This window comes from Rhamphochromis longiceps, linkage group LG18 (assembly GCF_057381845.1).
Source record: "Rhamphochromis longiceps isolate RC_006_pf linkage group LG18, R_longiceps_female_GT1.1, whole genome shotgun sequence".
NCBI lineage: Eukaryota > Metazoa > Chordata > Actinopteri > Cichliformes > Cichlidae > Rhamphochromis > Rhamphochromis longiceps.
The window spans coordinates 7117410-7133767 of NC_140574.1; the positions used below are offsets into that span (position 1 = coordinate 7117410).

The following is a 16358-nucleotide window of genomic DNA, read 5'->3' on the forward strand; positions in this document are numbered from 1 at the left end:
AAAAACATAAAAAATAATTAAAGGACAACGACTTATCAAACGAGAATATTTTGTTTTAATTAAAAACACAAATCAGTCACATCCATAAATAACTTAAATTTAACCTGTTTCAGTTTTTGAACTCTTTACACACTGTACAAAGTTAATTTCCAAAATAACTACACTATATTTCTATATTTTACTGCTTTAGCGTTGAGACACTGAGGTGAAAAGAAACATGGAAAAATTCATATCTTGCCCAAATGAGAAAAACCAAATTACAAAACAAAGTTTTTAAAGGTGAGTGGAAATTTAAAGATTAAGCAGTAGTACTAGCTTGTCATGATTAAACACAGGGATTCAAGACACCCTTTATCAAGGACACGTTGTTGATGATCAAAGACTACCAATCATACATAACTAGTAGATAAGACCTGTGTTTACTTTGCTTCTAATAAAAAAAAAAATATTTTGGGGTATGAGAGAAGAACTTTGTGGGATTTGAGGCATTAGATATTTGTGAAGTTGCAGTCATACAATTAATACACTTTTCTTTGGTTCATATTGTTATTTAGTTGCGTGCTATCTTACTAACATGTCCTGTGAAAACTTGTATAACTACAAAAATGACCTCATCAAACACAAGGAAAACGGCTCTCTTTTTTTGGCTTACCCCTATATTTGAGGAACTTTGGGTTTCACAGGGTTTGAGAAGTTGCAAAACAGAAACCCTTTAACCCAGACATGTCAGCAAGTCCTTCAAGCATCCATCCAAGAACATGTTAATACTGTAATAAAGACAGTAGCCAGGGTAGGATACACTGAGCATGAAGCTCATGAGACCGGGGCTTTTTACCAGATTTTCCAGATGAACAGTAAATGTGATATATACAGTCAGTAATGCTATAATACTGAACATATATAAACAAAGGAATGTTGGGTAGCCTCCTCACATCTGCAATAGATCAGCATCCAGTGGTCAGTGCACTTATCAGACCAGTTATGTCATTCTCTTTGTTTGAAGTTAGACATTAAATTTTACTTGACTATAAAACATTTTGTTAAGTAGCAACAGCACATTTGAGTTTGACAGTAAATGGATATTGTTTTGTTAAATAAATGTTCAGTACAAAACAACTTTCCATCTTTTCACCTATCTTTTCTCTTTTTTTTCCCATTCAGCCAGTAACAAAAATTACTGTGTATAATTTGACTACAACGTCTATAAAGACGGTTCACTGCAAGAAATGTGGATTATTTGGGATAATAGGAAACATTTTCTCTGAAACATGTGTTGCAGATACTTTTTCGAAGTAATGTTAACACGTAAGGTAACACGTAACTTCGTCCAGTCCTACCCTGGACTGGCAGCCTTTTTCTGCAACACCTCAAATAACCACTAGATGTCAGCAGAGGGTCGTGCTGTCTCCTGCTTTTGAATTGGTGGAGTCATGTTACTGAAGGAAAACCTGGTGATTTTTGCTATACTGATACATCTATAGGGATACTTTAAATGTATTCTAGCCCTTTCTTTCTATGGTGTTTATTTCATTATCTAATCTCATTTATCCTCCCAATAACTGAAATGAGGAGCATTACAGTCAATTGACATATCAACCAGACTACCTGAGCATAAAGAGGTACACTAGAACTGTAAACCTTGAATATTTCCAGAGAAGAAATCTTTATTATTCTTACTCCCATCAAAGAAATAAATAACCAGTAGAAAGTCCTGTGCTACACTACTAATTGCCAAACACAGTTGAAAATGTTGAAAAGTACTTAGAAAATAAATAAATAATACGCAGGGTTATCTGAAAGACAGGTTATTTAGAATCTCTGAAGCTAGTTAAAACCGAGAGATTTGTCTGGACAAAACCAGAAAGCCGAACTGAGACTTTTTACATTGAGACAGGTTGACAATGCCATGTCCTCAAAAGTTTCAGACCTTTGTCTTGTCCTGGATTTCCTTTATACTCCAAAACTAGAGTTGTCTCCGAATGTCTTTGAATGGTTGACGTGGCAACCAGTAACTCCCTTCCCTCTTACAGTACAAAAATATCGAGGCACTATGAAGGCATTAAGTTAAAGTAGAAACACGTCTTGTTCGCTTAAACTGTAGTTTGCGATTCTTGACTCCAGGTCCATTGGATGGTGCCAGGTTACACTCGCTGTTCCAGAATGTAGCTTTGCATCCTGGGTCCATTCACACTGACACACTTCCACTGAGCACAAACACACGTTTTCTCCTTCAGGCAGCGTCTGTAGCACGATGTCACTCTTCACTATATGACAGCATATTAGTGGTTAAGAGAGGATTGCAGGAACCCATCGGATCCCGCATAGATTGTCCATGCTCGCCGAGCGCTTCCTGGCAGCTTTCCGCACGTCTTTGTACTTGTCATCACATAGCCTGGAGATGGCCTGCAAAAAGGGCATAAAGGAATTTTAAGATATCGTTGTCATTTGGCTGCGTGCAGGGCTTTAATGTGATTGAAGCATTAACGTTTTAGTTTCTAGAAAACTTTTCAAATCTTGTTTAAAAGTAAATAGTGCAATTTGACGCCCCTTTACACATTTTCAATACACCGGAAGATCTGTAAAGGTAATTGTCCTATCCTGCTAAACTTGTTTTTTTTCTTCCTTTCAGCCTCTTAAAAGGGAGTTTTTCCTTCCTGCTGTTGCCCAGTACTTTGCTCGTAGACGGTCGTCTGATTATTGGGATTTTCTCTGTATTATTGTGGAGTCTTTACCTTACAAAATAAAGCACCTTGGCGCTATACAAACAAAATTGAAAGCCCAATCAGCAATTAGTTGCCCTGATCAGTCAGTGACACCTCCGACATGCACAGTCTCTTACAGCCAGCAGGCTCTACAGGAGCAAAGTCTCTCCACGCTACATAATTGGTTCTTTTTAGTTAACTAGTTTTAATAAATGCAGTACTTGACTTATCCCTTTAGTTCCCTTCTCTATGTTGCTAACCCTGAGAAATAATGGTGGCAATCGGGCAAAGCTGAATTGTTACAATCTGGAACAATTTATAACTCCTATATTTATTGGCTTTGAGTTTCTTTATTTTCATCGATTACTAATCAAGGGGAAAATGTAGTAATTTGATGGATAGAAAAGAAAGAAAAAAAATTCGGATGGAAACCTTAACGGTGACGTCTCACCTCCAGTTTTTGAGCTTTCTCCCTGCTGAGCGGCTCCAGGGGGAAGCTGAGGTTGTTCGACTCTGAGAGAGATCGCAGGTCAAAGTAGTACTTGGCGTAGACGCTGGACGGCACGTTGATGTTGAACTGCAGCAGCTCCAGAAACTGTCGCTCCAATTCGTTCCTGGTCGCATGATCATACAATTTCTGTGTCAGTGCACTCCCCCAGTGACTTTTTAAAGATGTTTTCTTTGTGATATCAAGAAGAAAAAACGGCTCCTTGAAATCACAAATCATCTTTCAAAGTTCAAAGTTAGGTGTTGTTGAGTCTTTCATTCTCTTTATGTATTTGTTTGAAACCTTGAGGATTTAAATCCATGACTTGATGAAGAAGCTTATCACACCAAATCTCATGAGCATCGTTTCGGTTTTTCTTGCTGCTTGTCGTTTTTCTTTTCTGTCTTTTTTAAAATTTTGACCCAGTCCCCAACCGACTCCCAAATCAAACCTTAAACCTCGAATAAAATCCTAAATTTCAAGACCATTCCCATCCTTAATGCTAATCACTCACATGTCCTCTACTGTGATGTCCTTGAGAATCTGACAGTAGTCGACATTCCAGACAGCTTGATCATCCCAGACTTTGGAAGCCAGCAGGATAGCACCCAGAACGATCCTCTTCCAGTTTCCTGGACAGATGTCAATCTCTGCATAGGTCAGGAGCCTCTCCAGATAAACCTGCACAATCACATGGATAAAGACTGAAAACTAGATAGAAAATTAAAGCAGCAGATAATCATTAACATGGAAAAAACAGTTTACTAACAGAACCTGATTTGATCTAACTAATAGTGTTGGGAGGTAAACAATTGGGGGTTTTTTTCCCCCTGTATGACAAACTACATTCATCACTGATCTCTCAGAGCCCACAATAGTCACATGCATCACAGTAGTTATGATGCATAGTCTCATCAACAATTTGCACACATGCCTGGGTTGTCGGAACATATCAGGCTGCAATTTCCCGGGGGCCTAAACACAAACTGTGTGCGCACAACTGAAAGGTCCATCTTATCTCACCTTAGGGGGGCAAAGTGTCATGAAGATACCTTTTTTTTTTTTTATGCATTATTTAATGGCAATACACAAATAAATAAGCCTCACCAGTGTGACAATTGCACACTCAGCAGTGAGCTGAGCAGCACTGAACAGTGTCCTGACAAAACGGTAAATCTGCTTCTGCTCCGGATCGTGTTGATTGTAGTCCGGTGGAACCTCTGATTTCTGGATAAATGAAGGGAGGCAGAGATTGGATAAAAGAAGAACAACCATCAGGCAAAGTGAGAAAAGTGGATGATGGTGGATGACAATTTTGCGAGGAGGAAGAAAAGCCAAAACAGAGAGTAGGGTGAGAAAGACAACAAGACATAAAGAAAAGTGCGCAAGTGAAAATGAAGCAACAGACGGTGAGAGCAAAAATAAAGGGTTTAAAATGGGAGACAAAAAAATCTTAACACACAGAACCAGAGTCTACCAAGGTGCATTAAAAATACAACAGAACATCTGACACAGGTTTGTCAAAACGAGCAGCAGGATAGTCAACAGATTTAAAAATGAAATCGCTTATCTTACCGAGAGAGGGTGAAGCCTCTCATCAAAGATATCTAATAGCGTCCCACCGTCTGCATCTCTGAAAAGGAATAAAACATTTATTTTTCCCGTCTTCTATCCATCCACTTTCTCAAACACTCATCCAATCCAGGGTCAAAGAGCCTGGAGCCTATTCTAGTTATCACAGAGCGAAAGGCAGGGTACGCTTCAGTGTGCTAGCCACAGTGAGCTACTACCGTAGCAAAAACAGAGATGTTCACAAACTGTAAATGCCATGGAGTTTTGGGTAAAGAGATACATATTAACTATTTTAAAGTAGACTATTATGGCTACGTTATGGATAAAGATCACTGCAACTGAAACAGTTTCAAGAAGAGTCTGAACAGTTTGAAGCTTCCTTAAATCCAAAAACACAGATCACTGTCACAGAAGTATACACTCGTCAAGGTCCTGCCGTTTGTCATTACGTGGGGTTTGGAATTCTTTACGTGTTATTCTGGGACTTGAAGTTTAGATTTCTGTTTTGGTTTCCAGATTTTGTTTAGCAACGTCCTTATTTTTTCCCTCCTGAATTAGTTTGTTCTTAGTTATTCTTTAGTGTCGTGTTTCGTGCATTCTTGTTTCAGTTCTAGAAGTTCTTCATCCTGTTTTATTCTGATAACTCTTATGTCTTGCATCCCTCACATTGAATCCTTCAACAGTCCAGACACCCTTGACACTTTGAGAAGATTAAACATAAGTACAGACTTCAAACTGTGCTGAATTTTAGATGTAATTTTGTGCATTCATCATAAAAAGCTTAAAAAAGACAAAGAGAAGCACAAATAAACCATTCAGAATAGGCAGCAGTTCTGCCTTTAGATTTTGGGATAAACTGAATATATTGTCCTTGATATCAGATGCCCAGATATTAACTGGCAGTCTTTAGGTAACATGAGAATCCTTACCTGTTTTTTATATGGTAGTATATTGCCAATGCTACACTGTAGACAGAAAGAAATGTTTATAATAATATCAGAAAAGCATGTAGGTTAAAAAAAAAATACAAATGTTTCCTTCCTGGTGTTACAACCATTTGATGGTGTATTTGAGGTTGGGCTGGCTGACTGTGTTGTCATCCAGGAAGATGGTGGAGCAGGAGCTGTATTTGCGCCTCAAAGTTCCGTGCTACAAATACACAAACACACACACAAACAAAAGACTGTTATTAGAATTCACATGTTTTGGTGTCATCTATAGCATGCAAGGGTAATGTGCACAAAAAGAATAAAGAAGAAGAAAAAAATAGCAGAAAAATCTGTGCACTCACATTATTGATGAAGAGACTCTTTCTTTTCTCCCGCACTGTAAAAATAAATAGAAGACATTCAACATCTGTAATTTTTCCTAAAATGCCAGAAGGAAAAAAAAAGCCAAACACAAAGCCCACCAAATGTAAAACACTGTAAAACACACTAAACACTATTAGCAAAGTGTTAATAGCAGCTAGCAAAAAAGGTTGCAATAAATTGCTGAGAAAAGACAGTTAAAGGAAGTGTTAAAGGGTAAAAGTAAAGAGTGAGCTGCGACACAGAGGCGGAAATGTGCAGTTTTGCCACTAGATGGAGACAAAGTTACACTACTCACCAGTCCTGTATGCTACCTCTGAAAAAAAGAGGAAGCAACAGCCTTATTTCTTTGCATGAGAGTCACTGATTCATTTAAAGAAACAAATGGCATACATTGTAGGGCAAAGCAAAACGTCCTCATAAATGATCATCAAACAAACATTTCTAATGTCACCATGTTAATGCCTAAATATTCTAATATGGTTTGGGTTCTGATAACAGTGAGGGCATCCCTGAGGGTCGTGAGATACATCTAAGGGGTCAAAATAAATCCTTACAAAAGAGGAAATCTCTGATAAAGTCATTTATTGTTGCTTTTTGTCTCACTTGTGTCACACATTTTGGCTTTTCTCTGGGAACAGTGTCAGCACTTTTAGTACTAAAATAAGTACCTGAGACAAAAAGATCACTCTTTAAGTAAGCTTCTACTGCAAAAGCAATCTGTCATAAGCAGCTGAAGAACTTGTCCAACATTTTTATGCTCATAAGCCAAGTACTATGAATTTTAAACAAAATACAGAGCTGTGCAGTCATGAGCCATCACTCATTTCTTAATATTTTGCTTTCAAGGAGACAGATGTGTAATTCTTTTAAAGTGGCCTCAGGCAATAGTTTTCCAGTCCTTCTAAAGGTCTTTTTTCTTGTCTTTAGACACTGGCTGCTGTGTTGTCGCTCATTTTTAGTTCAGCCTTTGTATAATGATGATTTTCCTGTATAAACCAGTTTTAAATTGTATCTGTAGGCACATTGTTAGTAGCAGTCTGTTACAAAAACGCATAATTTGTTCTCATTTTAGGTGAAACTGAGAAACACGCAGTAATAAAACTGTAGTGTTGCACCAACAAGCAGGGGCGTAATTTTCAGCGGGGTTAGGGGGGTTATGACCCCCCCAATAATCAGACCCAACCAATGTAACCCCCTCAATAAAATTATGAACTATCTTGCATAAATAGGCTGTTGATTTTCTTTACTCATTTCAGGTATTACCAGCAAAATAGTTGCATGTTTAATCATCTGGGAATTTACCCAGATTTATTTATTTATTTAGACAGAGATCTTGACCCCCCCCCCAATGTTCAGCACAAAGTTATGCCCATGCCAACAAGGTCATTCCCAAAAAGAGGAAAAGGGGCAATGACAAATGGACAACAAACATAACAAAAGGCAGCCAATATCCAAAGATGCCTTTTGTAATATCCTTCAGGGAACTTGGGTTCCACTTAACACCACTTAAAGCGAGTTTAGGCTGTGCTGAAGAATAAAGGTGGTCAAATATTCAAACATTGGCTTTCAAGCACACTGAATAGCACAAACTCTGTTTTTGTCTTACATCCTGTATTTCAATGTGAATTTGCACCTTTCAGTAAAATGCTGCATGTTGTTTGCATTTTTCTAACTAAATATTAAGAAATGAGGTGTTGGTTGAGACTTGGTTGAGGCTCATTCCTGTATTAAAGGATAGAGCTAGTGTTGCATCGTATTTTTAGTACAAGAGATAATATGAAAAGACCAAAAGCAGACAGAGTTAAAAACAAATTGCAAACACTGCTTTTATATTTGGAGCATTTCTGGATAATAAAACAGCTCAGAGGCACAAAGGCTTACATCACTCTGTGACTACATGAGCAATATCAGCAAGTATAATTTATTTAACACTGATGTCTTTAGGGGATTCTTTGACTTCAGAAAAGAAAGCTATAAAAGCACCATTTTTTTTTTTTTGTTTAAAGCCACAAAAAAGATGGAGTTTGTTTCTAAATGTTGCAGATATTAAGCAATGATTATATTTTAAAAGAAACTCACATCTCACATCATTTTATTCCTTCTTTGTTTGGAGGAGGAACATTAATCAAATGTCACTTGGATGTTCTCTACATGAACAAGTTCATACGCTTCGTACAAAAAGAAATTCAATTCAATATAAAATATTAAAAAGCAATAAAAAGCAAGCATCCTTAGTTGTTTCTGAAATTCCAGCAACAACAACAATCTCATGCTGGGACGTTAATGGATCTTAGTAACACTTTCTCTCTATATGTGCAAGCTTTCCCCAACAGGAAGCTAAAAGTCTTAATGCAACAGCACAAATTCAGCTGGCTGCAAACATTTACGTGTCCAGACTTTTCCCCACACCCTCTTTATTGGGGCTTGCATTTGAGCAACTTGCAGTGCTGATAACAGGAAGTGCAGCGTGTCAGGCTAACGTCAATAAAGCCAAAACTGTGTTCTGAAATATACAACACTATCTGTATGTTTTTTGCAAACTGTGCTTTCTAAATGTTGGGTTTTTGTCTTTTTGTATATAATTACATCAAAAATAAACACTGGAAACCTGTTACGTGTCTTTCAGCTCCTCCCTTTATGGATCATCACAGCAGATCTTCTGTCTCTGTCTCACATTGTCCTAACATTGCTCCTTGTCACACAAACCCTCTACATGTCCTTCTTCAGTACATCTATGAATGTTCTCTGTGGCCTTCCTCGTCTCTTTTTTGTCTGGCATCTCCACATTCATCGTCCTTGGAAATCATAATATGTTCAGCTCCACCTCCTGTCTTCTTGCCGTCGTCTCCAAACCATACATCGTAGGTCTCACTTCCATCTTGTATTTCTTTCCTTTCACTTTTGTTGCTGTCTTTCTGTCATAAATCACCTCTGAAACTCATCTCCACCAGCTCCACCCTCCCTGCAGACTCTTCTTTACCTCTCTTGTGCACTTTCTGTTGCTTTGGATGTTTGACCCCAGGTATTTGAACACATCTACCTTCAATAACAACTGACTTTCAAACCTCTTCTCTCCACTGCATACCTCCACCTCTCCAGGCTCTCTTCCACTTGATCCTGACTCTCACTAAAGATCACAATGTTGTCTGTGAACATCATAGTCCACGGAGACTCCCGACTAACCCTCATCTGTCAACCTGTCCATAACAATTGAGACAAAAAGGGACTCGCAGCCAATTCCTAATTGAATCCCACGCCCACCTTGAACCCATCTGTCATTGCTATCATACACCTCACCACTGTCTTGCTGCCTGACTTCTTCATGCAGTACCACAGATTGTCTCTTGGCATCCTATCATATGCTTCCTCTAGATCTATAAAAAGACACAATGCAACTCTTTCTGACCTTCTCTATATTTCTTTCTCAAGTGAGTATCAAATGTGATTAAATTATTTAATTACCAGAACCGAAAAACCCTAATAAACAGACAAATTTCCTGTTATGTGAAATTCTATAAAACCAAGCCACTCACCGTCATTCTGTGATTTGCTGAGGAATATTGTGCTCGCCCGTGGATGGTCTGATGGATTGTACTCCATATTCAACTCTGTCAAAAACAAAGAGCAAAGAATATGTACGCCTTCCTGAAATATCAAAGATGAGCAAAAAAACCCAAAAAACACGACAGTAGAAAAAACACAATGTTTTTCAGTGCAGCATTCACACATGCTCCAGACATATGTTGTGTTTAATTTGCACAAATGCTAAACCAAGGCTACTACTTTTAGCGGATTCACAATGGGGTCCCACAGCAGGTAGCCCTGCATGTTTCACGTTGTAGATTTCTATGCAGGACGCCCTTCATGAGGCAAACCCCAAAAGGATGTGCGTCTCCTCCCAGGAGGGATCTTTTGCTTGTTAGTCAAATGTGTGATCTACTACATTACCAAGTTTAACCAACTTTGGTGTATAAACTGATATTATTATCAATATATTAGCATGCAAATACTTACATGTTATAGGACTATAGATTCCTACAGATGCCTAATACTGCAAATGAAATTAAACTAAAAGGCTGCTCAGAGAGCACTCGCTCCTCCAAGCTCATATTTTGCATTTTTAAATGAATTGTAATATTTTCTCCCTCTATCCACGTTTCACCTCCTTGCCAAAATTCTGGCAATCAGCCGTGCACCATTGGCCGACAAGCAGTCATCAATATAACACACCTCTGGTCGGGCTCCTTTTTTATAGTGGCAGAGAAACCAGCAAATAAGAAGACTCGCTCATAAAGGATGACTAGTTTAGTCTGATTTAAATCACAGGCGTTACTCTTGTAAGTCTGTGTGCGGTTTTTGTTTTGTTTTTTGTTCCTCTACTCTAATAAATCCGGGCATGAATCATTCCCATCCAGAGCTAATCTGGATTGCATCATGGCCTAAAGGCATGGGCCAGCGAGGCATTTGTGCACGCATATTATACAGCAGAAGGACTCAGAACAGATGCCAAAAAATCCTTTCATGCCTTGTTCGTTGCCGATAACATCAGCTACTCTGACAACAGAGAGCACAGTTGTTATGAGTGAGAAGCTTTCTCTCTTCAGCGAGCGATCATTTCCACACCCAGCACATCTAAAAACAAATCCCGGCATTCGAAATCACGTGCGTATCAATCATGTGCATAAATATTTGAGAGTAATTGAAGTCAGATGACAAAATTGAATAAGCAACACCAAAAATGATACAAGTACAGCATCTGCTATTATTCACTTAACTCGTCACTACAAATCCTGTAGTGTCCTGCAACAAATTGGAAACATTTTATGAGCCTGTTTTTGGTGATGTCAGCTTTTAAACATTCCCGGCATGCAGTCTCCTACAATACGACAGGAAAAGCCCCAGATTGAAATCCAGACTATTTGATTATAATGCAGACAGCAAGAGGGACACATGGTTGATCATCTGTCCCAGCCCCAGCAACTGCTGGACTACGAATGACTGCTGGTAAATTAAAATGAGAACAAAACAGCTGTGACACTGCATAACAATTACAGTAACAAATTAAATTGCTTGAATAGTTTTGTACAGGGAGAAACAACGTTCACTTATTACAGCAGTTCTGCAAAACAGCAGACTTTGACAAACACCTCCTGTTGTGTGCAATAAAATAAAAAGTAAAAATAGCTAAGATGCAGGTAGGATTTACTAGAAGCCTGTTATATAAGTCTGCTTAGTTTAAGCTTTTTCTGTCCATAAAGTAACAACTGAAGTTCAAATGAACTCTAGTCTTAGGCCAAAAAAAAAAACAGCATTAACAGATGAACTGGTTGATGCCGAAAGGTTAGGCTAATCAACGATTCATTTTATTCATGTATTCCAGAATAATATTAATCAAATTAGGCATCTCCTAATTAGTTCGGGCTGTGCTGCTGTTTCCCCTGCTGCTTTCTTACAATATACAGCTGCACATGTGATTTGGTCTCGCCAAAAGCCTCTGAAATCCACCAGGGTGAATGGACCCAGCTTGGATTAGATTTGTGTCAAGTTAGCACCTTATGTAACAGTAGTCAGGAGCAGTTTAAATGGTAGCTTAACTGGTTTTCAATTTGTCTGAAACTTAAAAGAAAGCATGCCAAGAAAGCACAAGGGTGCAAAAATATATATATATAAACTTTATCCCAGTGACAACCGACACGGGACAAAAAAACACATTAAAACATAAAAAAAGAAAGAAAAGCATGTTTGTGTATTTGAGAGTGGGTGGATGAGGCTTGTAGTAAGAAAGAGTAGGAAAGCATTAAGTAGCAGTCCTTTCACAATATATTTTAGTCAGGCCATGATGCATGAGAGCTGTAGTTTGACTTTTCGCTCACTTTGCTGCATTTGTGATCACAGACTTTGACCTGTTCCCAGGATGTCAACGTCATACTGCCATTTCTATAAAGATCAGACTTAGCAATTTATTTATTGCAATTTATTACTATTAGGAACCCCCACACACACACACACACACACACACATACCTTTGTATCACGGTGGAGTGATTTCTCAAATGTACCACTGCTGTGTCAAATATATGATGCATGCGCCAGTTTGAGTCTTCCAGTCACACACAGCTAACTCTGCTTTTTACTGCATAGAGAACAATGGTGGAGCCACAGTCAAGAATCTTTCCAGGAAACCAGTAGGCCTGGGGCAAGGCCACATTAGTCAGCAGGACTATAAAATATAGCAAAGAAAATCTATCCATCCATCTTCTTCTGCTTTTCCAATTCAGGGTCGATGGGAGGCTGGAGCCTATCCCAGCTGCAGTAGGGTGAGAGGCAGACTGGTGTCCAGCCTTACACAGGGCTGACACAGAGAGACAACCGCTTTCACTTTTCTAGTTGTTTCTGTGGTTCAAAGATGATGTAACATTAAACATTGTTGGTCTCACAAGGTCCTTGAAGTGTTTTTTGACTAGCAGAAGCACTTCTGAATCAATCTCACAGGACCTCTAGGTCCCTCTAGGCCAACCTGCTGGATTTCCCGGGGTGTACAGTAGCTGGTGTCATGTGTTGACACATGATATTCACCACCTCAAGTAAACTTAACGGAGAGTTGTGGTCTGCTTTGGCACACCGAAACAGGAGGAGCTCAGCTAACCTATCAGCTGGCAAACTTACCTGTCTGTCTCACTACTCTTACATAATGGATTAAAAACAGGCACCATGCTTTTAACAGGCCAGTCCACTACTGCACTACACTGTTTCCAACACTGTGTCTGATTTGCTACTTTTTAAACCTTATGGAGGAAAATTTATTGCAAAAAGTATTAATGCATCAATTTTTGTAGAAGTACATGTTATATTTGGAGTATTGAATGTTGCAGCCTCAGCAACAATGTACTGCTGTTTTGTTTTAAGGACACATTAATGCTAATAATTTCTCCAATTCTGCTCTTTAAGTCCAACAACTTTCTATCTAATAGCCAAAAGCTCAGGCAAAACAAAAATCTTCTGGTCCTTTTCATCCATTCAAGGTAAATATTTATTTTTTATGCCTTTAATAATGTTAGTTTTACCACTGAATCTAGATGCTAAGGGTTACTGTTTAGGGTTACTGCTCATAAACTTATAGGTCCTTCCATATAAAAACAAATTTATTAAATGTTCAGACAAGTTAAGATTGGCTGTTTGTTTTTTTTAATTAATTGAAATCTTATTGGATGACTTTCAGTTTTAAATAATAAATTGAGTTCTTCTTGTGAAGCACATTCTGATGTTTATCTTGAAAGTTACTTCACACATTCATTTTGACTTATTTTACTTTACTTCTTATCTGTATTGCGGCATTTAAGCTTCACCCATGACTTATTATCTTATGACCATGTCTACACTAAGAGCAGCTTTGCCTCTGTTAACTTTAGAGCCTGCCTGAGCAGGATCTAAAGTTCACTGTTATGAATGTGATGCCACTGTTATTGTTGGAGTCTGTGGTAGCATGAAAACTCACTCGCTCCCATGCAGAGAGTAATTCTGGTCACTGTTCAGTCATGTGTATTGTTTTTTCCTCTTAGCAGCGTTGTCTAAATTCATGTACTGTACATGAATGTGTTTAATAATAAATAAATGCTGAGGTGAAATCGCTTTCTGAAGGACCTTACCCACATTTCAAACAGCAGAGCAAGGGATTTCTGAGTACCAGCATCTCAGGAAACATTTCGCACACTGCCAAACTCTGCATCAAGTAGAGTATGAAGTTTCCTACACACCTGCTCTTCATCAGATAATGAAACACAGAGCGGCGCCATGTTGAATAAACTGTGATAGGTCATATGACCGCGATCAGTGATAATAATATTCAAACAGAACCACGTATTACATTGGAAAAACAGTTAATAAATGAATCATCTGCGAGTAATACATATTGTCTTTGCATGAGTTATGAGACTAACTAGAAAAACAAAAAGGAAACTTATAAGAACAAGTACGTGAAGAATTACATCTCGACAAATCCAGAAAAGATATATATAATGCCTGAGACAATATCTAACAGTATAATCTTTGATACACCTGAATAGACATGTTTTAAACCTACTCAGCCAATTAATGTGATCTATGATGGTGCTGACCATCTTTATCAGGCCTTTTCATTGCGTGGTGAAGAGAGAGCACTCTTAAAATGTCCAACACCAGCACATGCATTAAATTCAAAAGATTAGAGTTCTGCAGTGTGTGAGCAGTTTATTCTTTTCTAAGTTAGTTTTCTTTTTTTGGTCCTTTTTTTCATTTTTTTGGTTTTGTTTTAGAGGTTTTTTTTTTCCAAAATTCCATCCACTATTTGAACGCACACACACTGACCACTGGCTTTGAGTGGTATCAGACCAAGTTAAACAAACAGGACTTGCACACACACATGGCTTCATATTCCCAGGAGAGAAGGGGGGGGCTCCCTGGGAAAGCACTGATAAGCTTAAGCATAAGCACACGCACAAACGTATACACACACAATCACATCAGTTATGCTATAGGGACTACTATGGACAAAAGTTATAAAGTAAGATTTATTGGAGATAAATTATCTGACTTTCAGGATTGGGACCACACCTCCAAACACGCCCCTTCTGGGTCTTATCTAATCTATATATGACCCCCAGTTCTACAAGCTTGTTCTTGTTTTCATGTCACACCCTTGCTCCCCTTTTTTCAATTCTTTCACTTCTTCACTTCTCGTTAGCACACGGGGATCTGCCAGGCCCAGGAGCCGCCGTCAGTCCACATCGAGGCTTTCCCCAAACCGCAGCTCAATTCTTGATTAAGCCATTCGCCTTTAAAACGCTGGCAATCCTAAAATAAGGATGTGGGTCCAGCTAGTAAATTAAATTTTGAATTTTTTTTTACCATTTTAGGATTCTCATTCGCAGACAACTGTGCATCATTACACTCCTAGTGGTGAGTGTTTAAATTCACTGCAATCTCCTTACCAAAAGTAAAATGAATAAATAAAACCAGTGCTAATCACACCTTCATTGTACAGTACACCTCGATCTGTATTTCATGACATGCTGGGTTAACGAGAGATTCGTCAAGAAGCTATGCACGAAGCAGTGAGCTTAACCTTATTTTCAGCTTCGTGTAGCATCAATTGCACATTTAGGCCAAGATATCACAGACTGAACCTAAACGTATTGGCATATTGCTTCATCGTAACACTTTTATTTATTCCCTCCTTTAATAATGACCAAATTCTATAAGTACTAGTTTGGGAAATGAGTTACAGCAAGAAAGATAAAACCATTATAAGTAAACGTGTCATGGAAGACTTGGCAGAATTTGAAGGGGATCGGTCACAAGGTAAAATCAGGTGACATGTCAGTTTGAAAGTGCTTTTGATTCTGATTAGCTTTATAGTCAAGAGTTGACAGCTTCCTCTAAGTCCTCATTAATTTAAATGAGACTGTCTTTTAGGAGTTTTCTGCCTCAGCAGCTCAAAGCAAGCAGACCTTTTTGAAGTGATAATTAGTGGGATGAGGTGGTCTTGATGTGTAGTGGCAGACAAATTGCTCTCTCATTACTAGTCAGCAAGCCAAACAAGTACTTTCTCCTTCAAAGCAACCTGAATGGACTTTTTTTCTCCAAAGGAAGAATAAGGGTGCCTAGTAATCTTTTTCTTTGTTTTAGAATATTTTAACTCCTTTATCTGAGTCGTTTCAGCTCTGCAAACATGTTGAGCTGAGCCAGTCATATGTCCCTGGGGAAACACATGACTGCTAGTGCCGTAAAAATAGTAATGCTTCTTGATGTGGAAAGAAGTGGATATATTGAATGTTGTGCCACTTCAGCAATATTCTGTAATGTTACTTTTCTTACTGTTTTTTTTTTTTTTTAATTTTGTTACACAATTTCAAGAGAAAATAGAAATAAAACATCTGAAAACTCTCATTTGTTTTCATCTCTTTATCTACGTTTTTTGCATTGCAGTGTTTTACAGCACTGTTTGTCAGAGTCGTCACCACGTTGTTTCCAGATCCTGGGTTCTCTCTGACGTCCACCGAGTCCTCTTATTGTCAAGAATTAATCCTGATTTCTACACACAGAAGTCAGATGACATTTCCCAAAGCAAAAGAAGAAAAAAAATGACATTCAGATAAAAATTATAACTCAACTTTTCAAACGTAATTTCCATTTGGTAAATTTATATCTATTTATACACCTTTTTGCATTGCATGTGCTTTATAGCAGAACTGGCTGCTAAAAGCACTAAAAATCTGTTTCCTGGCTAAGTTTCATTTACTGATGGCAC

The 16358-nt window shown here is 38.3% G+C and overlaps 1 protein-coding gene across 1 annotated transcript in view; it reads right to left on the reverse strand.

Moving 5' to 3' along the window:
* Nucleotides 1–577: 577 nt before the first annotated feature.
* Nucleotides 578–16358, reverse strand: part of LOC146647645 (cyclin-Y-like) — a 24453-nt gene continuing 8672 nt past the window's right edge. Inside the window, exons 2-11 of the mRNA XM_085389722.1 lie at nt 9608–9682; nt 6370–6387; nt 6053–6087; nt 5816–5910; nt 5691–5726; nt 4765–4822; nt 4297–4416; nt 3704–3870; nt 3154–3316; nt 578–2403 (exon numbers count right to left, since the gene is read on the reverse strand). Coding sequence (XP_085245848.1) covers nt 2287–2403; nt 3154–3316; nt 3704–3870; nt 4297–4416; nt 4765–4822; nt 5691–5726; nt 5816–5910; nt 6053–6087; nt 6370–6387; nt 9608–9682 — 884 coding nt within the window. The 3' untranslated portion in view covers nt 578–2286. The remainder of the gene's footprint in view (nt 2404–3153; nt 3317–3703; nt 3871–4296; nt 4417–4764; nt 4823–5690; nt 5727–5815; nt 5911–6052; nt 6088–6369; nt 6388–9607; nt 9683–16358) is intronic.